The following is a 23,923-nucleotide window of genomic DNA, read 5'->3' as shown; positions in this document are numbered from 1 at the left end:
TGTACTAATATTTGCTATTTTTATGAACTTATAGATTTTCAAAATATTGCTATTCTTTATTAGTTATTTATAAGCAACGAAAATTTCCAGTTTTATTATCTTTTTTACTGTCGATTAACAAAATTGTTTGCTCAATTAAAAAACTCGAAAATTTAATAAAACGTTTCTCATAAGTTGTTTTTAGTGGAATCTTGAAAGTTGACCGTAAATCCACAATCATTTTTTTATGAGCAACTTAAGTTAAAATTCACAAACATTGAAAAAATTGTCTAATTATTTTGGGTTATAAATTTAAAAAAAAATTTTATAGATGTCTGATTTGAAATTTTATACGATATTTCCTTTAGATTTTCATACATTTATAAAACAATAACAGTTTACTGGAAAGACAATTTTATTTTTACGAGCATTTAAAATTAAACATCGGATATTCAGAAGGATTTCACCCTTAAATTAACAATTTTCAAATATTTTGACTCATTCTGAGTTATTTATAGACATTATCATTTGTGTTAGTATTTTCCTCTAATAATGCCAATAAAATTTTATTCATTGGTTTTAAAAGGTTGATTATGTAATAAAAGGTTACTTATAAATATTTTAAGCTCAAATTTTTCAAATTCTAGAACGTTTTAAAATTAGTTCGTTGTTAAAAAATTAAAAAATGTTTAATTTAGGATTTAAATTTGAAACAAGGATTATCATTAATAGTTTAAATTACAATTAATGATATCTTGAATCATGGTTGAAACTGTGATCAAAAACTCTAGAAATATTTAAACACAATTATTTTTTACTGACAGTTTTAGTTCATATTTGGATAAAATAATAATTTTAGTAGTACTGTTAATTGAAAAATATTATTCGTACATATTTGAGACTTAATGTTTATTATTACATTGTATAGGCTAATAGGTACTAGACGTAGTAAAATAAATTACTTTAATCACAAAAAAAATCATAAAATTAGTAATATTATAGGCTGTCAGACCGTCTTCACTCTGAATCGGTTTTCATACATAAAGATTATTGAATTAAAATTTAACATATCCATTATGGGGACACTTTAAATATCTAATGTACAGCAGAATGTTACCCATTTACTTGAATTTTATTTAAACTCAAATTTAATCATAATTTGCATAGAATATCTGGAATGTGAATAAAACACTTGAAACAATTGGTCCAATTGCCTCTTAAATTGGGAAGTAGTTGAAATATTCAAACTTTTTCGGCAAAAGGTCTGGGTAGAGAACTCTTATATTAAGTGACCAGCACCACAATTGCTATTTATGTTATCGTCCACATCTCTGTGGATATACTTTAAATTCTGTTAGAGAAGATAGTGCGTCCTATTGTAAGTTTTGGGAGGTATGCATAGAAGTTTAATATATTTTGTAAATGTTGATTAAAAAAAGGTCATGAATAACTTAATCACTATTGAACTAATAAAAACAAATTATTGATAGAGTTATTTTATTGTTACACAAAAATCGTAACATTTAACATACAATAATTATATACATCTTGTAAAAAAAATGATACCATGTCTAAGTAATAAAAAAAAAACATGATACAATTATTAACAAATAATTCAAAAACTAACAGTTATTAAAAGTCAATAAATATCTGACTATTCTTAATAGAGTTGTAGATATGTCTACATCCATCATTATAACTTCAATAATTTTATATGAGCAGATAACATTTATACACAAAATACATTTAGGTATAATTGTTTTAAATAAAGTAGTTGAATTATCACTTGTAATTTGAAAGCTCAAGTTCCTTGAACAAATGACGACAATACTGACTTCCAATTGATAATGGGTTATCACATTTTAACAATAATTTAGAATCGCTCTCTGATACAGTTTCAAAAGCTATTAAATACTCTTGATCAAAAGCACCTGAAATAATATATTTTGACTAATTAAATAATATTTATATTAATAGGGTAATTCAAAGCACATTTAGTCAAAATAGTGATAATTGACAGTATGTGATACAATTTCAAAAAAAAAAAAAATCCAAAATCTAAATTAATGTGTTTTGAACACACATAAGTTAAAAAACCAGAACTTAGAACTAAGATTAGAAAAGGGAATTCTAGAAAGCTATATCTAGATATCACTTGTACAAATTCACTCATAAAATATATTATTTTAAAAATCTGTACTTTGGTCTAATAATCACAAGCATTTTTTCTTTAAGATAATTTAAAAAAAGTTTTTAATTATTCATTTTATACTAACTAATGTCAATGTTTTCACGACCAATTGCTGTAATCGTTAAAAACAGGATGTCTCTGTACAGAGAATGACTATGCGTTAAATCGTTTCCTCGTAATTTATTCCTCTCGAGAGCTAATTTTTTGAGTGGATCTATTAGATTGTTACGACGAATGTTTGATATAATTTTTGACATAACACTGAAACAAAATTGAAAATTAATATATATATATATATATATTAATATAATTGTTAGGGTTTAATTAATATTTTCTTGACACTGAATTTGAAATGAAAAAAAAAAAAAAAAAAAACTAATGAAAAAAAAAACACTGAACAAAATCATAATCATTCCTTATGTAAATTAACATTATTTCAAATTAATCAAAGCCTCTTGGTTTATTCATACAAAAAAAAAAAAAATAGAGTAAGTAGGTACTTAAGTTATGAATACAATGTAATTAAAAAAAGATTTTTTAACTGTTTTTCAACATTGAATTCAAATAAAAAGGTTTGAAATAGTTAAATAATATCTTCTATTCAAATATTATCTAATATTAGAACATACCATATTTCAAGTCACACCCCTAATAATTTTCCATCAATTTTGAAGTACATAATATTTATTATGAAATTTTTATACATAAATATTACTCACTTTTTAGGTACTGTATTGCGATCAGTGACCAAAGCACTAATCAAACAACTCTCTTTAGACTCTTCATCAGACCAAAATACATACATTGGAGAACCTAGATCATCATACAGTTTAGGATTGTCCCACAGAGTTGTTATTAATACATTCGATGAATCACAAGCTGACCAAATATCATGAAAATCATTGACATCTCGATCGCCTAGTATGCAATTTGCATTTAGACATAAACCAGAAATATGTGATGGTACTGCTATTCTTTCAAATACCCAGACCTTTGAAATAAAATGTAATAAAATGAAGATTATATTAAAACTGAATAACTACTAAGTTAATTAAAATTGTTTACTAGATTCCAATATATTATAGGATGTTCATCAGCAAACTTGGAGTGTATTAATGAAACGTCACCTTCAGCCACAAGAATAGACTCTAGTTCTTTGCGCAAGACAAGTGGATTTAAATAAGGAACTGTTATTGTGTCAGCTTTATACCCATCACTTATTGTTTCTGTAAATAAATAATTTCCAAATAAAAAATATTAAATTGAGAAAATAATTAATTACTTTGTTAGTTATGAAATAAACTAATTCAAATTACAAAATCATTTATCACTATCACAATTATTCAAATAAACAAATACAAAAATACCTCTTGCATTGTTTTCTGTTAGTAAATCTACATTTTCTCGATTATGCATAATATTTTCGTCTGTTAAATTGCTATTTTTTGATCGATAGTCAATGACATCAATAGTTAAAAACGGTACTACTTCCTTATGACATAGCCTGCATCTGTTGTAAAATGTATAAATAAAAATCTTAAGCATTTTTAATACAACTAAGAGTTGGTTAGATTATTACTTTGTATTCAAATTAGAATCATCTGGAACCCAACCAGACATTATTTCTTCATCAAACATTAAACATCCACAGTTGTGACATTTTGAACATGTGGTCATAACAATTTCTAAGGCAACCAATTCAGGCGTATGACTAGAGCGCTTATAAAGTTTTTCTTGGAATAAACTTAATTGTGATGAATCTATTGTTGCACAACCTAATTCAATATAAATCATGTATGCATATAATAATATTATACATTATACAGTGAGTAATTTAGGTAATTATTATGTTTTTGAAATGAAATATGTTTATACCAGAATTCATATTTGTAGAACTACTTTTCCTGTTGCCATCAGTAAAAAGATCAATTAAATTAGAACTCCAAGAATCTAAGTGTTGAGCAACAGCAAGGGAGGATATCTCACTAGATATTTTACGTCTAACACTTGGCTCATTTGATTGTTGATCATTGTCATCTCCATTCCAATTGTCTTCTTCCCTTTGACATCTAAATATTTAAAAGAAAATAAATGGAATTAGAACAGTCTAATTAAATAATCAAGAGTATTGATAGAAAGTTACACCCGTATGTACTACCTTCATCTAACAAATATTCAAAATAGAAAGAATCAAAGAACTGTTTTGCGTAGGACAAATATACTCGGTCTGTATTTATTTTAGTATTAACAAAATTCTACAATGCATATGGAAGAACTTTAACTGCGTTGAAGCATTTTTATATTTTTTTTAACACTAACCAATACATTTTAATAATTATTTGAAAAAAACCTAATGATCTCAAACTGGAACTTTAAATGTATTTATATTGTTAAAACCATTAAAAACGCCATGACACAGATACAATTCTGCCTATATATTGTCGAATTTTGGTAATTTTACAGTAAATACAGAGGGAGTATAGTTGTTCTGTGTAAAACAGCTTGCATTACTATTAATATTGTTATAAAAAGTCTGTTTGAATATAGATACATTGTTAGTATTATATTAAGGTTAATTCATTAATTTTTTTTAAAAAAGTTATACTAAACTGAACATAGTCTTTTATGGGGGTATTATTTGTAGATATTGCTTCTTTGATTTCATCAAATTTTTTCACCATTGTATTAGCTGCACTTTTTAAACTAGTCAATCCGCCCATTAAAAGCTCATTTGATTTTTTTCCAGAAAAACTTGATGAACTGTAAACATAACAAGTCATTTCAAATTGTTTGCATACTTGGTTAAGTAAAGTAATTTCCAAGTGTAATAAAATAAGTATAAGATAATTCAAAAAATATTAATATTACATAGCCACTTGTTCTGATAAAACAATTCTACCATTATAAAAATATGAATGATATACTGTAAATTTTAAAAGATATATTATATAATGCGTATTTTGGGTTTGTGTAAATTATCTACAAAATATGAGTCATAATTCATAACCAATCTATAGTTAAATATTGATGTCAAATGATACTTTACCTGAGATTAGTGAATGCATTTTCAATAATGTTGGTACCCATACGGAAGTCGGACTTACGCGGTAACGAAAATTTAGTTGGAGTATACTGACTGTAAATGTAAACAACAACTAATACTACTTCACAAAAAAAAATCTACAAACTATGAATAAAAATAAAATAATATAGAATATTTGTCTATCTACTAATTTCTAATTAATAAATAAAATTCTATGTTAATAAAAACAAAAAATAAATTAAAGGAAAATGTATACATGCTTAACATTAATATATTAGCTTCAACTTCTGAATTGTTGTATTGTTTTGTGTCTGAAGAGATTTTCAAATTAAAATGTTTTCGATCAACATTGTCTTAATATGATGATTTAGTTAATTCACTTAGTTGTACAATAGTACAATTTTAAATATTTAATTTAAAAAAATCAAATAAGAATAAATATATTACACAAACATTATATAATATGTACATTATACATACATAATATATGTATTATGTATAAATTATTATTTTATAATTAGTTTATTAATATATATGTATATTATATTTATCTTGCAAATTAAGTAATTCAGTATTTTTTTACTTACGAAAACGGTATTTTAAATGCAGATCCTAAAGCAGACTTGATTGGACTTTGTTGGTAATCTTGCTCGTTAGCACTATGAGCTGGCATAGTAGAAGATCTTTGTATATGTTTTTCGACCTTACCTACATCTTCACTGTATGTAGCACTACGATGCATATTACTCCACTCACGAAATAATACAGGCGAGCCACTACGGTCTAGCTCAATACCAGACCTTACTCTTGGAACTGTAACTGATATATTGGGAACAGGTTCTGATTGTTCTTGAAATGCCCCCAAAGGATCATTTTCAAATACTGGTGTTCGCTGTGCTGGTTCAGCAAAACGATTAGGAGTACTTTCTTCATTTAGATTTTCTAATGAAGACTCAAAAGATTTCAAACCATCAAACACAAGCTTTTTAGATATGCCATTTGACTTTTTAAAATCTGTTTGGTATTTTAGATCATTAAGATTTTTCAGAATCTGAGCATCATTACCAAAACTTTTTGAACTAAAAAAAAATATAAACAATATATATTAATAAAAACAAGATTTATTCACCAACTATATCTACTGACTAAATTTAGATGTGAACAAACAGTGTTGAATTATTAATTACCGTTTTAATAATTTCAGTAATTCAGAAGATTTGTCATTGGATGAATTGTGAAGTGTATGATGATAATGATGATGTCTTCTTGGTGAAATTTGAAGACGTATTTCATCTGTTAGAGACCCACTACGGCCTCTGAAAAAAAATATCAAACTATTTTGCTTCTCTAATTAAGCAACTGACAGTGGAGTTTTAAATATATACACACATAAATTGTTGTTTTATATAATATTTGTTAAATCGTAAATATTTTAAATTCTGAATTATTAAGAAATAGATTAAGCATGAATACAAAAAATAAAAATAAAATAAATATATTCTATGAATTAAAAAAAAAAAATTAATAAAATCAAGTCTTAACTTTTTAATATGTACAAAAAACCCTACAATTTACTTAAAACCAGACTACCAATGTTTATAAATAATAACCAACTCTCAAAAATCTACTGTAAAATACTAATATAAATATATACACATATAAATAAAAGATTACCTGATTATTCGCTCTTTAATATAATCAAAAATACTGCTGATAATGAATAAAAAAATATTAAAAAATAATATGTAAATACCTTTTTAAATCAGATTCACTTTCGATAGATATTGAATCACTATTTTGTTTCGAACAAGCTGAACTTGGTCTTGAACAAGTAGTAGTCATCAAGAGGCCAGCACTACTTTCAACTAAAAAATACATTTATTTAAAAATAGTTATGTTTTTAAATATACATTAAATTTTATGTTTTAATCATGTTAATTAGTTAATTTAAGGGATGGGTTCTTGAATTTTCAAACTCTAATACACTTTTAACTTTAAGAACTTTAAACTTGAACAGTAGAAAATAATCAAGTTTTATACCAATACTAAAATAGTATCATTGTATTATTATTAAATTGTGAACCAAGAATGTTAATAATTACTACTAAAACTTTTTAAGAGTTTATACTGGATATATTTTTGTTTAACAATAAAATTCAAATTCAAAGTTCAAAAGTTTGAGTAAATATGGATTCCAGTTTGAGTTTAAGCTTGTGAAAATTCAAGTTTTTCTCTTGCCTAATTAATACTTACATTGTTGTGAACTCCATGATTGTTCATCTTCTGTAGATAAGGATATCTGTTTGACAATATTTGTAGGACGACTTCTTAATCCGAAATTGGATTCAACATTTATGGATAATTTTCTAGGTGCTGAAAAAAATTAATTAAAGTTTAACTTTAAATCAAAGTAATAATTCATGCATTACAACATTTTTCATAATGCATTAAAATGTTTGTTTTTTTTTGTATATTTAAATAATATTTAATACATAATAAAGGTGATCATTCGGTGGCGTAACTATTGGGGGGTGATGTATATGATATTCAAAACTAACTCCTGAAGAATCTGATGCATTAAATAAGCTAATGGAATTTAATTCACCAGAAATTGACAAGAAAGTGGCAATAACAGAGTTAAAAATGTCATTAAATAGTTTTAAATTTAAGGAATCTATGGATGCGATTTTAGTCTGCAAATGGAATTATATCCAAATATTGATTTTTTTTTTTAAATATTGCGTACACTTCCTTTATTGACAGCTACTCAGGAACGTTTATGTTCTAGTCTAAAACATATGAAAACTTACTTACATAATAGGATGTCAGAAGTATGTACTCTCTAATTTTTAACTCAATTTTAATTGTCTACCAATTTACCAGAAAGTAAAGATTTTTTTCTGGCAAGACTTAATGGGTTAGTTGCTATATCCATAAACAGGCAAATTAATTTACAAGTTGATTTAATAATTGACTAGCTAGCAAAAATAAACCATAAAATTAGATGTTTTATTATAATCATTCAATTTGTTTTTCAAATGTTATAAAACTTATTTTTTAATTTTTTTAATTTTACAATTTGAAATACACAATCTGTACAACATAGCACAATAAGTATATACAGGGTTGGGCAAGATACTCAAAAAGGAGTACTGAGATACTAGATACAAGATCCTTTGCTTTGGAGTATCGCGAAACAAGATACTCGATACTTGGCTTTAGAATATTGTGATACTAGATACTCGATACATTTTAATAAAATTAGTCAATGGATTTTTATAAATTATAGGGATGGGCACTTCATTAAGTAATTAGAATGACAAATAAAAATAATAATAATAAAATAATAAAAACTGACACTTATTAGTAATAACACAAAATAAAACAAATCAACCGTGTTCATTACCTACTTTATCATGAAAGGTACCTACACTATAACGTAGTAAACTATTAGGTACACCATTATACAAAATTATGGATACCTAATAAGGTACAGATGTAAAATCCAATTCAATGTGCATGTGTTACAGTGTATATATATAAATATATAAAGTAGTAGTAGTAGTAGTAGTTACCTGTATATTAATATTGAACATTTTGTTATGTATAACTTTTTTCATTAATTATTGGAAATAATATAGAGAGGTCTGGTGGCTTATTGATGATTATACTGATTAGTTAAAACCTATTTTTGTTGTTAAAAGTAATTAATACATATGAAATAAATACTTATCAACTGTTACGAAAAAAAATCAATCTCATGATAGAAGTGATTCAACAAAACACTCAAAATATTCAATTTCAAATATTCTAAATAGCTTTAAACACTTAGGTACCTAACTTCATATTCAATATAAATACAATGCATATTATGTAATTATATTCTTTTTCAAAATAATAAAACCATTAGCAATGGAAATTTTAAAAACTCAATACCATTTTTATCAATATAAAAATACTAACAAGATATAAATAGGTATGTTACTGTGAATGACCGCAGTTGGTGAATGCTGACAGTTACCGGTTAATGTCGTCGTACACCAAAGTCATTGGTGAATGTTGACTTATTGATTAAATTTGTGGTCTTAGTAAACATTCAATAGTGAATGTCGACATTTATACAACAATATTGGTGAATGTTGGTAATGCAGTTATTATTTAATCTAATTTGGCTAGAGTTGGAGAAACTGTCCGTATTCGAGTTCCAGATGTTGATCGTAGTAAAATGGATCCCCAAAATATTTTAGCTGTAGTATTAGATATAATAGATAATGATTATTATAAATTAGCAACTAAAAACGGTGTTATAAATCGATTATATACCAGAAACCAGTTTTCAGTCTGTAAAGAAAATTTAATATCAATCACTGATGCAAAAAGAGATCAAAACATTTCTTTAAGGGAAGTTTCTACATCAAATTCATTGATTGGTGGACAAGGCTATATAAGATGTAACTGCAAAACAAAGTGTACTACAAAAAAGTGTAAAAAATGTAAAAATGTTGGCATTTTATGTAGTACACAATGTCATGACAGTTTGTCATGCTGTAATAAATAATTTTTATTTATTTATATTTATTTTTTTGATTTAATTAATATAATATATGTCAACATTAACCAAAATCTTGTTGTCTATGTCAACATTGACCAAAATCCTAACGTAAATGTCTGTATTATTTTAATTTTTCAACATCCACCAATTCATTAGGTGTATGTTGACATTCACCAGGTGACTGTCAGCATTCACCAATTGCGGACATTCACAGTAACAGGTATATAAAATTAACTATTTCTATGTTTATTTAACAAAAATGTCATAAGTAATAACTCACTATTTGATATTGAAGGTTGTTTTTCTGTTGTAGACAAGCTTTCTAAAGAGGTATGGGAATTTTTATCCTCTTCTAAATTTCTTCGTTTTTTATTCTGGGCCCCAGCTTTCTTAAACAATGCTGCACTTAATACTACATTTCTATAATAAAATATAAATGGTATAATTGCATTATAAAGATGAGTTAATATTGAAAAAAATGTTGCAAATTGATTTTTGATGTTAATATTTTAACATAATTTTATAATACTTCCGTTTAAATTAAAATGTAAATTTTAAAATAAAAATAGCGGTAACTGTATGTCGCTCTGCTGTACAGTAGGTTACAAATGGATTACTGAAATGGATGGTATTAAATTTGAATTCAGTGGTATAATATCATTGTATTCAAAAAACGGTTCTGAGTGGCAAACGGTTTATCAGTCTAGGATAGGTTATGCTATATAAATTTATTATATTCTTATTATTTAAAAAAAAAAAAAGAATGTAGACACCCACAAAATAAATTCCATTTTAATCAAATCATAATAAATATGTACCCAACAACCCAACTCGCTCAGTCATTCAAAGTAGATATATACAATTGATTATAAAGTAATTAGTAATTAATATAAGTCACTAACAACATTAACTATTAATATTAGAATATAAAGTATACTTTAGAAATTGAAGTACCCACAAATAATGTTTTTAAATTACAACTATAACTAAAGTTGTTATTTTTGATTATTTAATATGTAATTTTATCCAAATTTGAACTTAAAATAACTATAAAAAACCTGTGTTTGAATTGTTTTTAGATTTTTTTTTGCAGCAGCAGAATTAACTACTTACTTGGAACCTTGTTTTAAATTTTCAATCTTTAGCTATAAAATTTAAACATTTTATACATTTTTAATAACTGAAGAATTTTTTAATTTTAAATTAAATTAATTTTGTCAACATTTGAACTTTAAATGGTTATAAAAAAATCGTGCATATTATGTATTTTTAAACTATCATTTTGAAAATATATTAGTATCATTGTATTAAATTTTGAGACTTTTTTACCCAACGAGTAAGATTTTATTGTTATTTATTTAAAAATAAAACTAAGAAGATTGAAAATTTCAAATGTCTATAAATAACTTAGAAATATTTGAAAATTTTATCATGTAAAGAAAATGTCAATATAAATATTCAGTGGAAATTTCATGTATGGTAATTTGTTTTAGAGTAACCCTAATATCTAAAATAGATTTTCTCAAAAAATGATTTAGCATAAATATTCCCGTTTTCCTTAATATTTTTTTTGGTTTTCCAGGTGCTTTTGAAAACTATTGGGAATTTCAAAATTTTACTTCCCCAGTAGTCAGAGCACCAACTGATTCACTTTCCAACCGGAGAAGCTACAGAAGTTGAAAATCGAAGCATTATTTCCACAACTTATCGTGTACGTGACACACACAAAAAACACACAACATTGTAAAATCAATACATTTATCGCTCCGTTCAGAATCTAAAATACAATTTTTAACATTAGTAAAAACAGGTACTTGCCTAAGTTTTTTCCATAGCAGTTGACTAGGTGTTCTTAAATCAGACGGCCAAGTAGATTCTAACAAAGCTCTGTTATAAAAGCCATATGTTATTGCATTGGGATGAAGTCCACAACGTTTCATTACAAGTAATAGTTTTACAGCCAGCATTGGTTGATTATAAATACCGCATAACTGCATCATAACCCTGTAGCAAACCTAAACACAAAAAATACATTTTTTTAGTTTGATACATTGTTCAATTCTAAGAAAAATAATAAAGGTTTAATATTTTTTATCACATTATTCAATGGCTTATGAGGAATTAAATATTTCTAGCTTATATATGTAAAAGTGGCTTGTTTCACGCAATAATTTACAAAACTTTAAAGTAAATTTTTTAATGTATGTTGTATGTCTATGATGTGATGTATTGAAGAAGTTAGTAATACAAAAATTTGTCTAGTATTTAGTTTTTTTGAAATATGTAAAATATCGTAAAATAGTAATTTTTGTTGCATACACCTCTATAACCACAAGTCACTTATCAGAATAAGACATAGATAAGTCACTATCTCTTATAGTATTTTTAAGAGGACACTACATAGCCATTTGTTGTTTCCGTTTCATAAGTACTATCATTGCTAGTTTAAAAATTAGAGTGAATTGACCAATAATGAAATTTGATGGTAACAAAATTATCTGTGTTTATAAATGAAATGTTTACAATATTTCAATTTTTAGTGAGTTAATTTTAAATCTAATATAGTGTAAATTAAAAATACTACTCGTCCTAAATTCAATTTTTATGAATCAAAATTTTTAGAAAAATATTCTGCTTTGGAATATGAAATTAAAAAACTATGTTGCCATTCAAAAAAGTAAAAAACTTATAAAAAATTATAAGGATAAAAAATATTTAAAAATATAATTTTTTAATAAAAGCGTTGGTTTTTTAACAACTTGAAACTATGTAAACAATATTTTGAAAAACGTCAATACTTTTATGAATAATGAGTGTTGTTTGATAAACGAATCACCCTGTATATATAAATATATTTATTTTTTTTAGTTTATTAAGGTTTCAACAACTCTTATATTAATAAATAGATAAAAATATTATATAAATTTTTAGTTTTTCTGCAGAAACGAATTATCAAAAGTACATTTTTACATTCCTACCTCTGTTCAATATCTAAACTTTATCAATTATTGCTTAGTAGATATTTACAAATCAAAAATAATAGTTATCTTTTATAACAACAATTAATATGAATAACACAAAGAAATACAAACAGAATATGCTGCACTTATTTTACTATTAATTTTATTAATTTTAGTTTGAATATTATGACTGTTAATCACATTTGAAAAAATTTGTAATCAAAAACTCAATAATAGATTTTTATTTCATTATAAATTAATCAATATCATATATTATTAATTTTGTTATTTTAAATTAATTCATTCATTTTCTGCCATAAATATCAATAAATATTTTGTTGCTATAGAAAATACTTTAAAGACAAACCTCATCAGTCAATAAATGTACACCAGTTTTTTGAAATTTATTTAATAACTCATATGCTGAACGCAGAGTAGATGCGGCACGTTCTTCTGATTGAAGAATATGACTTGGTAAATGAATAAACCATAAACTAGAAAAAAAAAAAAAAAGATTTATTGAAAAACAATTTAACTAATTTATGATTTACTTTAAATAATTATTTATAAAAAATTCCAAAAATTAAGTGTTGTGAAAGATAAGCATAGAAAAATAAAATAAAAAACAATAATTATTTTTTAATAAATATCGGCACTTATTATATTACATATTGCAGTAAATCAAAGAGTAATTATACAATTATGGTGCAATAATATTTTAAGATCATTATATTACCTATAACATGTTCCCAGTAAAAATTTAGCCCAAAGACTAGGAGATGTAGAATATTTACGAGCCAGTTTTTGAGCTGATTTTACTTCATGTTTGGTACGTCTAGCCATTGGACTACCTGGAATCGGTAGATGCTCATCATTTTTTACTTTCAAATAATTTTTCGACTCTTTACACTTTAATAAATCAGAATTTAAGATAAACCCATTCTAGAAAAAAAACACGCAAGTAAGTTAACAACTGATTTTAACAAAGCATAGATTATCGTATTTTACTTCATAAGTATACTGAGTATCAAATGGTAAATCGTTCATTTCTGGAGGCATAATGAACACAGTCCTTTCACTTTCGCCACATGTGTCAAGTTCTATCAGTCTTGTATCATAGTTTTCAAAATCAATCTGAAAAACAATTTTGAGTACCTTGGTTATTAAGAAAAATTAATTATGAAGTTTAATAATACCTTTTCTGAACACTCATCAAAAAATTCTAAAGCAGCATCCATGTTGGAAACAAATGATCGTTCTTCAATAAACCTTATAAACATTTGAGTTTTTGTTAAAAGGGAATAAAATTTCACATTTGTCTTTTCTCTGGATTTTAAAAAACCTAAACATTCAACAGTACAAGTTTTAGTAAATAATAAAGTAATTTACCTCTATATGTATATAGTGCATTGTATTTTTTTTAAATATTGTTTAATAATAACTAAGATTATGAGTTTACATTTTTTCATTGATTGAATACTGAATACTAAATATTATATTAATACAATTACCTTGCAAATCAAACAATGAACTTGTATCTGTTGCCCCTACTGTAGGTGCTTTAGTAATAGGCCTTAGATACCATCGATATCCTTTTAGTACAGACCCCATAAAACGAAGAAAAGCTTCCTGAATCTCTAATTCTAATTCATGCTAAAAATAAATGATGAATAGTAAATAGTTATTATATTCAATAAAAACTGATATTTACAAAATATAAATCATAATTTAGTAAAACAAAGTTATAAGGCAATACTACTATTCTCAAATAAGTTGTTTATTTTGAACATATTATTATCCAAATATAACTAAATATACTGTAATAACTAATTAATTATATATATATATATAAATAAAACATTATGAATAAGGTAATAGCCACATAGGCGTGTCCACGGGTCATGCCTGTCATGCACAGGCATGACCTTCAAATTTGATCAAATTTGCATAGTACATTTTGATGCATAATATGAACCTTTTTTTCTCAATTTCTATTTTCATATTAAATTTTTTATTTTTCATCATGTGTATAATACAAATCCCCAAACCCTAACAAATTTTTATTTTTTTTTTGAGGGAGGGGGAGGATTGGCAGTTTCCCCATCCCCTAGATATGCCACTGTTGTGCATGACCTGCGAATGAGGTCTGGACACACCTATGAATAGTCATATTACATAATATTATATATTAACTACATTACATGACATAATATGAATAAATATGTATTTCTGTTAAGACATAACTTTATCTCCAATGAAAATATCATTATTTCACTTGTAATTTGATATGAATTTTATCCAACAACAATATTTTACATTCAAACATATTTTATCATAGGGTTTTCAGTATTACAAATTGCATTATTATATAAAGTGAATAGGTTGATTCTTTTAATGGATCATCCATTATCATGAAAAGTATTTATTTATTTTTTATTTTTTTTACCTACATAATTTGAAATTATTACAAAGCTGTTCAATATTTTTATAATGACAGCATTAATAATCATATATCAAAATGCATTTATTTATTTTTTTAGTATAGCATAGAAGATAATTTCCAAGTTAAAATTTAGATTTAAAATCATACAAATTATTAAAAATAAATGTTATAAGAAAATATGTTTAGAAGAAGTATTATTTTAGTTATTGTGATACTTTTAGCTTTCCATTTTTATTTTTTTTTGAAGAACAACAAAAACATTTAGAAACATATTTACATTTGTTTAGATCATAAACTTACAAATCACTGTTACAACTTATCAACAACTCTTTAAAAATGTTGAATTGTTATATCAGTATAAATATTGTAATATATTTGGATATATCCATTTATATATTCCGTTTAGGAGTATGAAATTAAAAATGTAATTTTACAAATTATGAAGATAAAATTAGTAAGATAACATATTATCAAAAGTATCAATAATTTTTGAATTATCGAATAAATTTTGACAATAATTGTCATAATGTATACATAATTATATAATAATCATAAATTTTAGCTCCGAGTCTTATTTTCTAAATAAAATATTCTTAAACACTTAATAGATTAACCTATATATGTATAGCAAATATAAAGAAATATTTTTAGTAGAAAGGAGGAGTTGGGGCATTATCAAAGAATAGATCAGTGCAGTTGCATATCTAAAAAAGAATGTTTTAAAAAAATATCTAAGGTTATTTAATAAAAATTACGCATATAATGAAATGCAACTAAATGAAACTCCATATTTCAGTTTTAAATATTTTTAACATAACTTGATAGAATTGCAAAATAACATTTAAAAAAAATTATACTTTTCACAATTATCATATTTTTAAGATTCTTGTTATCTTTTAGGTTAAAAACATAGCAATTTAAAATGATTTTATACATTTTAGAACTTCTATTTTGCTGAGAAATAATTTTTATATATTAAGATCAAGAAGTTAACTAATTATAATTATTTAAAGTTAAGATAAACAAAGAGGTACATCAATATTTTATGAAATACCTACTCTTATCATAAAACTTAAAATACTTGTAATTACGTTTTAAGACACTAAAATAGATCACATTGAACACAATATATAGTCCAATGTTAAGAGGACGTCTAACCCGCATGTGTTGTCTCCATCTTACACACGTACGACCTAGCAAATTATCGTTTGCTAGTTTCAATAGGGTATTGTCAGTTTTAATATTAAAGTGAATCCACCTATTATCAAACTTTTAGGTAGCAACATTATCTGTGTTTTCTCGTTGATTTTTTACAATATTTTAATTTTTAAGTAAGTTATGAACATTTTAAAATATTCATAATTTACATACCCATAACTCATTTAAAAATTAAAATATTGTAAAAAACCAACAAGAGAACACAGATAATGTTGCTACCTAAAAGTTTGATAATAGGTGGATTCACTCTAATATCAAAACTGACAATACCCTATTGTAACTAGAGAACGAACATTTCCTATGTCGTACGTGTGTAAAACGGAAACAACACATGCGGGTGCAACGTAAGTTTTTGACAAACTTATATCTACAATAATAAAGCTATTCGGTAGTTATTTTTAAGTACAGAAAATTTCATATTCAAATAAACTGTAGAAAATAATAATAATAATAATAAATAATATATATCATACTATTACCTCTTTCCTTTTTTTTAAAAAATCTCTATCAATATTAGTTTCTTCAATACTTTTATTGGAAGTAGCTTTATAAGTTCTTTGGAGATCATCAAGTTTTTCATTGAGTTTTTCTAAAGTATTCTTTAATGTTCTTGTTGGTTTTTTAGGAAGTAGTTTTGCTGTTAAATGTTTTTTATCTTCACAACTGTATACACAAAATAATAAGTTCAAAAATGTATATTATAAATAATTAAACAAATAAAAAAATGATTTTTACAGTGTTATAGTGTTAGTATCCAGATCCACACAAGTTACATCTGTGGGTGGCTCATATAAATCAAAAAATCTTGAATCAACTCCAATCAGAAATGGTAATGGAGCATGTAAGACTTCAGCTAAACCAAGAGGACATAATGGAATATATGGACATTGCCATTTAAATGGAAATATCAGCTGAAAATGTTTTATAAAAATAACTATTTATGTAATGTACTAATAACAAAATCATTGTAATAACTAATCTTATATAATTGTTAATTGTCAAACGTCAGCCAGTGGCCTACACTGCCGAGGCTTATTCTAATAATAATAAAAAAAAAAAATAATGACTATTTGTTACATTTTTTTTTTCATTTTTTAAAAATCCATTATTAATTATTATAATAATTTAAATTTTATAATAAAATTTATTTACCGTGGAAACCGCTTCTGCTACTGCCGTAAGTACATTAGGTCTTAAAGAATGTATGAGCAGTTTCTGTTCCGTTAAAGCACACAAAAGTAATAGAAGGCAATTATCAGGGTGTAAATTCATAATCATTTGATGAAAACCAGCACCACTAGAAGTGTATCATTAAATTATTTTATTGCATATTAAATTATTAGAAAATTTTTTTTAAAACTCTGATACTAAAATTAGTATATAGGTCTAATATAAGAATTCTTTTACATAAATGATACATGACAACATATCCTTGATGTAATTTTACTTGGTGATGCATGTATACATATATACATATGTAATACAAACATAATTAAGAGATTTCTTTTATCAGGAACTAAATACAACTTTATTATAATACATAAAATAACCCTAATAAAAAAAGTAAAATTAAATGTTAAGCCTGCATGAAATAAATCAAAAAATTACCTCCTAGGAATGGGTAAATCTTCTGGTTGAGTTAATATAAGCTGGGTGTCTGTTGATAATTGTACAAGTATCTGCGGTCGTTCTGGAGAAGGAAATGGTACTTCATCCACCAAATGTGTTATATATCTTTCAATAGGTATAGGTATTTGTTTATCAAGATAAGTCTTTAATAAGAACATTAAGAATTTTTGAAAAGTATCAAAAAAAGGCCAGTGTGACAAAACACACACACTCTTATTAGCATGCAAACTTATTCCTTTTTTTAATTCATAGGAATCTTTTAAACCTAATAATTTTTGTTGTTCATTAGAAAGTATTCCATTAAACTTTTCATAAAAAGTAATTGCAGCACCATAGACCTAATTAAAATCATTGATTAAATATTAAAAATTGTATTTAAGGTTTTTGTTCTTAAAAACACTATTGTATAATCTTTAAATGCATACTTTTTCTGAGGCATCGCTAACAGTTAAAACAAATGTTGAAAATATTGGGTCTGGTTGAGATGCTTCATCTGGCCATGCTTCAAGTGTGGCTCCCATGGGTAAACAAAATAAAGCTACTGAAGGCAGAAGATGGAAGTAATTTCTATCTGTCTTAGGATACCGATCAGTAATAACTAAAAAATTATTGTTAACTCCATATAATAAAATTAAGATTAAGTGATATGAATAAAAGAAATAGTTTTACCTGGTTGATAGGTAATAGACTTGGGTTTCATAACAGACTTTTTATAGCATAGGTAAACATCAGATCCAACCATACCTTTATTGAGATTTTTATGTATTAGACAAAATGCATGAGGTGGTGTTTCACCTCGGCTGGTTATAACTATGCATACATGTGATACAGCTAAAATATTACATGGTGCAGTTGGTGATGCTCTTCGATAAGTTATAAAAGTACGAGATGATGTAGAGTTATTGATATTTGCTATTTGACCACTAACACTTGTTTTTAAAACTTTAGCATCATGCAACACCCTTTCTTTGCCATCATACATAATACTGAAAAAAAATCTCAAATATTTACTCAAAATAAAAATGTAAGACCTGAAAATATTAAAACTTTTATACTGTAAATTATATTTTGAGTAGCCAGATTGTTAATATATTAGATTATGTTCACATCTAAAATGATATCATGCATTGCATTTTTAGTAAATAATCATGAGTTTTTAAGTGAGAAATATTATTTATTTATATGTTTATAATAGAAATAAAATATTCAAACATTATCCTATATTTTAGGTGTATCAGTTGACATTTATATTCAAATACTTGGTTGGAAGTGATATTAATTTGATTGGTGTAATTAAATAACTACCTGAATTTTAGAAATACTTATTGTTTAATTAGGATAGTTTGAGGAGTAGAATATATCAATAAAGATAATAAAAAGTTTATAATGATTCATGATATTAATTTCAATAAATATATTTATATTTTTAATTACCCAATATCGACAATAGGAGGTTTATTACGTCCACGCCGGTAACATAAAAAAACTTCTGGACTCCTTAAACTTCCATGATTTAAATCTGCTACTAGACCTAAAATTGGAATAATATTAAGTAGATTCGAACAATTATAGATTTAATCATAGACTTACCAGTAGGAGTTGTCTCTATAAGTGTATAACCAGGGGGTACCTTTTCACCCAGTGAAGGAAACACTACAGCTAAATCAATAATTGGTGGTAAATCAGAACATAAACTTTGCTTTAGATGGGTAGAGTTAGTATCATCTTGAGATTGTTCACCAGATGCTCCAACTACTACAAAATAATCAACTACTCTTCGTTCTTCCATAATTATTGAAATCTAAATAACAAAAAAGTGATTATTTATTTTCAGCAATGTAATAAAACATAATACATAAATCATGAAAAACAAAACTCAATACAGCCTTGGATAATCCAAGGTGATTTTGCAATACAAAATATTTAGTTACCTACTGTTTTTATGATAGAAGTAAAAAAATAATATTTATGTAGAATATTATATGTCAATATTAATTATTTAATGGTTCGAATCGTAATATAGAACACAGTCCATGAGCAACTGCAGCCATCGCAGTGCAATTGATATTAATTTAAAAACATTAACACATTGTTATAACTTTCCTTGCAAGAGTAAACAGATCCCAGACAATCCGGACGGTGGAAAAAAACAATCTATGATATAATATTTTATTATATATATATATGTGACTGCAATAGACCTAATGAAAATAATAATATTATATCGTAGATAAAGATAAGTGTACGAACCTATTGTTCATTAACAATTCAATTGATAAATTGGTTTTAACTTCAGTAGCAAGGTGTTTTTGATAACAAAAATGATAAAGACACGGAATGTTTAAATTGTTGTTCACTAAGATATACAGGACTGGAAACGGGATGGCTGGAGGGTGGGGGTGGAGAATCTTCCTTAATGCATACAATGAGCGGGGTAGGGAGGCTTCGAGTTTTTGTTAACACTGGCGCTATCTAGGTATCTAAAAGAAGAAATAATAAATTGCTATGCTAATTAAGGAGCTTATAATTTCCTGCTTATTTTATGCCTCATAAAATATTATATAAACATTTATTATATATTATTTGTATTATACGTCATTATGTATACATTTATACCCAACATCAACCCGTCAATCAATCTAATAAACAACTCTCGAGGTGTATTTCTTGGAAAAACATGCATCTGGAAAATGTCAACAACCATATTAATATTATGATCAAAGTTTAAAATAATTTATAATTCAACGTTATTTTGGTCGTTGATGAAAAAATATTGATAAAATTATAAATTACTTGAAATATGCATCTAAAAGTATAAAAGGGAAGAAATATGTCCTAAAAAAAAAACTCAAAATATGCATTTATATGCAAAATAAAATTTCAAAACTAGCTTTTTGAAAGCATGATAATATGTATTTGTTTTGTACTCTGCTATTTTTGCAATATTTTCTTGCAGTGATCATAAAACTAAAATAATGACAAATATTTTACAATTCTACTTCACTATGAGAATGAAACATTTTACTTTATCTCAAAACAAAAATTATGACTCTGTATTTCTTTTATTTTACAACTGCTATTGTAAAAATATGTTAGTAGCCTTGTACTAAATTTTCAAATCTTAGAATTAAAAAGAAAATTTTTTATGAATTTCTAGCATAAAATAATTTATGAATTTTCGTGATTTTTAAGTATGTTGTCAAAATTCAAACTTTGAATCCTTGTAAAAAAAAAATTGTGACTGAATTTATTTTATTTTTCAACTGATATTGTTAAAATGTGTTAATAGAAGCCTTGTACTAAATTTTAAAGTTTTTCTACCGAACACATTTTTATCGATATTTATAGAAAAAAAAACTAAAAAAGTTGAAAAATTAAAATGTCAGTAAACAGCTCAAAACAAATCTAAATATTTTGAAAATTTTATCAAATATAGAAAATGCCTATCTAAACATTCAGTGAAAATTTCAAGTATCTGCAGTCATTTGTTTTAGAGTTACACCAAAATAAGGAAATCGCTAAAAGTGAAAATCCAATGTAAAAATTTAAATTTCAAATGCTCATAAATATTTAATTTTAATATCCGGTGGACTTTTTATTTGTGATAAAGATTGAAAAACTTGTAAGGAATCTTGTAAAAGGAAAATTTTTTATGAATTTCTAGAATAAAATAATTTACGAATTTTCGAGATTTTTACGTATGTTGTCAAAATTAAAAATCGAATGCATGTAAAAAAAAAATTATGACTATGAATTTATTTTATTTTTCAACTGCTATTGTAAAAATAGTTTAGAGCCTTGTATTAAATATTCAAGCTTTTTTGCCCAACAAATAAATTTTTATTTTTATCGATATTAATTTAAAAAAACTAATAATGATCGAAAATTTCAAATGCCTATGAATAGTTCAACTTAAGTCGAACATTTTTGAAAATTGCATGGTGGATAGAATATACTTATTAAAACATTCGGTGAAAATTTCATGTAACTATGGTCATTTTTTTTAGAGTTACATCAAAACCAAAATTGATTTTGTCGTAAATTTTTACTTTTGACCCCCCCCCCCCCCAAGCACCAATTAGATTCACTTTCTGATCCAACGAGGTACTGAAGTAAAAAATTGAAGCACTTTTACTGCCCCAAAACGTGATGATAGACACAAAAAAAAAACACATCATGGTAAAATTAATACATTCATCGCTCCGCTCAGAATCTAAAATACCTATATATTAATACAAACACGAATTATCATTTTAGAAATGGAGCACCACTAGGACGAGCATATTTTAGAGATATTTTATACGTTTATCTTTATTGTTTAAGTGAAATCAAAAATGACAAAAATGAAACACAAAATATGTATTCACTAACTAAAATATTGTCATTTATCAGTTATTAGTCATCACTCATCACACACTGAACTAGTCTAAAAATACCACTAATCCAATTATTTTCCCCAATTGTTTATCAGAATATCAGATAACATCATTGATAATAGCATGGAGTCGAAAACTATTATTTAACACAATATTGAAACTAACGATACAAAAATAAAATATTAAATATTAATATTAAAATATTAAGTACAAGTCACAGATAGTTAAAAATTCATAGTATAAAATATTATCTTCATAAGTATAATCAATACTATAAAAACATAATATTAGATGCTGGACGTAAGTACACAATGATATCGAAAAATGTCAATTTTCATTATGTGTTATAAATTGGAATAAAAATTAATATGAGTTTAAAATCTAAAATCTTTTATGTCTGAAAAGGGCCCCCTATATATTGCCATGCACCCCCAGCACCCCCGCTAATTGCAGCACTAGATGCCGGATGGGATTAAATTTGAAAGCAATGATAGGTATCATTGTATACGAAAAACGATTCTGAACGGAGATGATTTGTCAGTCTAGGATATATTATACTTAAATATTGTCATAAATTCTATTTTGAAACGAATATTTTATTTTTCAATTAGGACGCATTTTACAAAAGGCATGGTTGATCAATTTTTCCAAAAACATTGCATGTAGTTTTCATAATTCATAATACCTTATATTATCATAGATATTCATATACCTGATTTCATAAAAATTTAAAACTCAAACACTCAAAATATTATTCCTATAATGACGCTTCGAGTTTTCTCTATAGCCACTTGAAGGAAAACTTAGTGTTGTATTTTTAATTCTTAGTTATAAACACAAAAATTTTTATGATTTTTCAACTTCAAAATTACTTGCAAATTTTCGCGTTTTCGAAAGATTTCGTAAAAATTTGAAATATAAACGCTTATAAAAAAAAAATTGTGACTTACGATTTTTATTTTTTTTTAGCTACAATTAGAACAACTCATAAGGAACCTTGTATTAAATTTTTAAGTTTTTTTGGTCGTCCAACCTTTCTTTACCGGCACTTCAAAAAAAAATTTGAACTACAATAAAATAATTTGCAAATATTCATGGTTTTGACAAATTTTTGCCAATATTTGAACTTCAAATGCTAATAAAAAAAAATTGTGCATATTTATTCTTATAATTTTTTAATCACTATAAGAATAACTTATGAGAAACTTTGTATTAAATTTTCAAGTATTTTGATAGGGCCAAAAATATTTTATCGACACTTCAAAAAATATTTTTTAGAAAAATTTAAAATTTCAGTCGTCTATAAATATCTCAAAAAAAGTAAAAATATTTTGAAAATTAAATTATGTAAAGAAAATGCCAATCTAAATAACTTGTGAAATTTTCAAGTATCTACGAAAAATAACTAATATTTAAAATCGTTTGAGGATAAATCGTTATCGTTACGCTATTTCGTAAAAATTTAAAATTCAATGCTGTACACAGACACAAAAACAAAAAAAAAACACATATCATTGTAAATGTAAAATCAA

At 25.3% G+C, this 23,923-nt stretch overlaps 2 protein-coding genes and 1 long non-coding RNA gene across 6 annotated transcripts in view; 2 read left to right on the top strand and 1 right to left on the bottom strand.

The window, feature by feature from the left end:
- The window catches only part of LOC149057736 (uncharacterized), a 29,156-nt gene extending 11,902 nt beyond the window's left edge, over positions 1-17,254 (top strand). Inside the window, exons 2-3 of the long non-coding RNA XR_016190816.1 lie at positions 11,348-11,476; positions 17,124-17,254. This is a non-coding gene — a long non-coding RNA (uncharacterized LOC149057736). The remainder of the gene's footprint in view (positions 1-11,347; positions 11,477-17,123) is intronic.
- Crag (DENN domain-containing protein Crag) lies at positions 1,460-20,226 on the bottom strand. 4 transcript variants are annotated; one of them, XM_089222625.1, is made up of 29 exons: positions 19,947-20,226; positions 19,606-19,816; positions 19,450-19,546; positions 18,685-19,001; positions 18,441-18,613; positions 17,995-18,353; positions 17,539-17,683; positions 17,122-17,297; positions 16,866-17,049; positions 14,237-14,378; positions 13,922-14,067; positions 13,734-13,859; positions 13,462-13,667; positions 13,093-13,219; positions 11,584-11,780; positions 10,046-10,185; positions 7,467-7,586; positions 6,967-7,078; positions 6,401-6,529; positions 5,801-6,292; positions 5,217-5,306; positions 4,781-4,930; positions 4,046-4,239; positions 3,750-3,945; positions 3,538-3,680; positions 3,236-3,396; positions 2,890-3,161; positions 2,256-2,431; positions 1,460-1,910 (listed from the first exon to the last, which is right to left on the bottom strand). In XM_089222625.1, the coding sequence occupies exons 2-29, from the start codon at positions 19,802-19,804 to the stop codon at positions 1,762-1,764; spliced, it is 5,118 nt and encodes a 1,705-aa protein (XP_089078751.1). In that variant the 5' UTR covers positions 19,805-19,816; positions 19,947-20,226; the 3' UTR covers positions 1,460-1,761. The 4 variants fall into 4 exon arrangements, with proteins under 4 accessions (XP_089078751.1, XP_015364723.2, XP_089078752.1 ...); XM_015509237.2 differs by having other exon boundaries at positions 19,951-20,226; XM_089222626.1 differs by lacking the exon at positions 5,217-5,306 and having other exon boundaries at positions 19,951-20,226.
- On the top strand, positions 7,803-9,874 carry LOC149057737 (uncharacterized). The gene is made up of 5 exons (XM_089222058.1): positions 7,803-7,908; positions 7,977-8,044; positions 8,097-8,130; positions 8,503-8,520; positions 9,374-9,874. The coding sequence occupies exons 1-5, from the start codon at positions 7,803-7,805 to the stop codon at positions 9,769-9,771; spliced, it is 624 nt and encodes a 207-aa protein (XP_089078184.1). The 3' UTR covers positions 9,772-9,874.
- Positions 20,227-23,923: the final 3,697 nt, after the last annotated feature.

Source organism: Diuraphis noxia, unplaced genomic scaffold, assembly GCF_037042655.1.
Source record: "Diuraphis noxia isolate RWA-SAM2 unplaced genomic scaffold, SU_Dnox_SAM2 contig0003, whole genome shotgun sequence".
In the NCBI taxonomy this organism is placed as follows: domain Eukaryota; kingdom Metazoa; phylum Arthropoda; class Insecta; order Hemiptera; family Aphididae; genus Diuraphis; species Diuraphis noxia.
Note: the sequence above shows the minus strand (reverse complement) of the source record. Positions and strands in the feature narration are given on the sequence as shown.

Bases quoted from the DNA above. Each gene is read 5' to 3' on its own strand.
- LOC149057737 (XM_089222058.1), top strand. From the start codon at position 7,803: ATGGAATTTAATTCACCAGAAATTGACAAGAAAGTGGCAATAACAGAG. The intron at 7,909-7,976 runs GCAAATGGAATT...CTTTATTGACAG, and splicing joins TATGGATGCGATTTTAGTCT to CTACTCAGGAACGTTTATGT. The intron at 8,045-8,096 runs GTATGTACTCTC...CCAATTTACCAG, and splicing joins TACATAATAGGATGTCAGAA to AAAGTAAAGATTTTTTTCTG.
- Crag (XM_089222625.1), bottom strand. From the start codon at position 19,804: ATGGAAGAACGAAGAGTAGTTGATTATTTTGTAGTAGTTGGAGCATCT. The intron at 11,781-13,092 runs GTTTGTCTTTAA...TTTTGTGTTTAG, and splicing joins TACATTTATTGACTGATGAG to GTTTGCTACAGGGTTATGAT. The intron at 10,186-11,583 runs GCAAGTACCTGT...ATTTTATTATAG, and splicing joins CTGCTATGGAAAAAACTTAG to AAATGTAGTATTAAGTGCAG.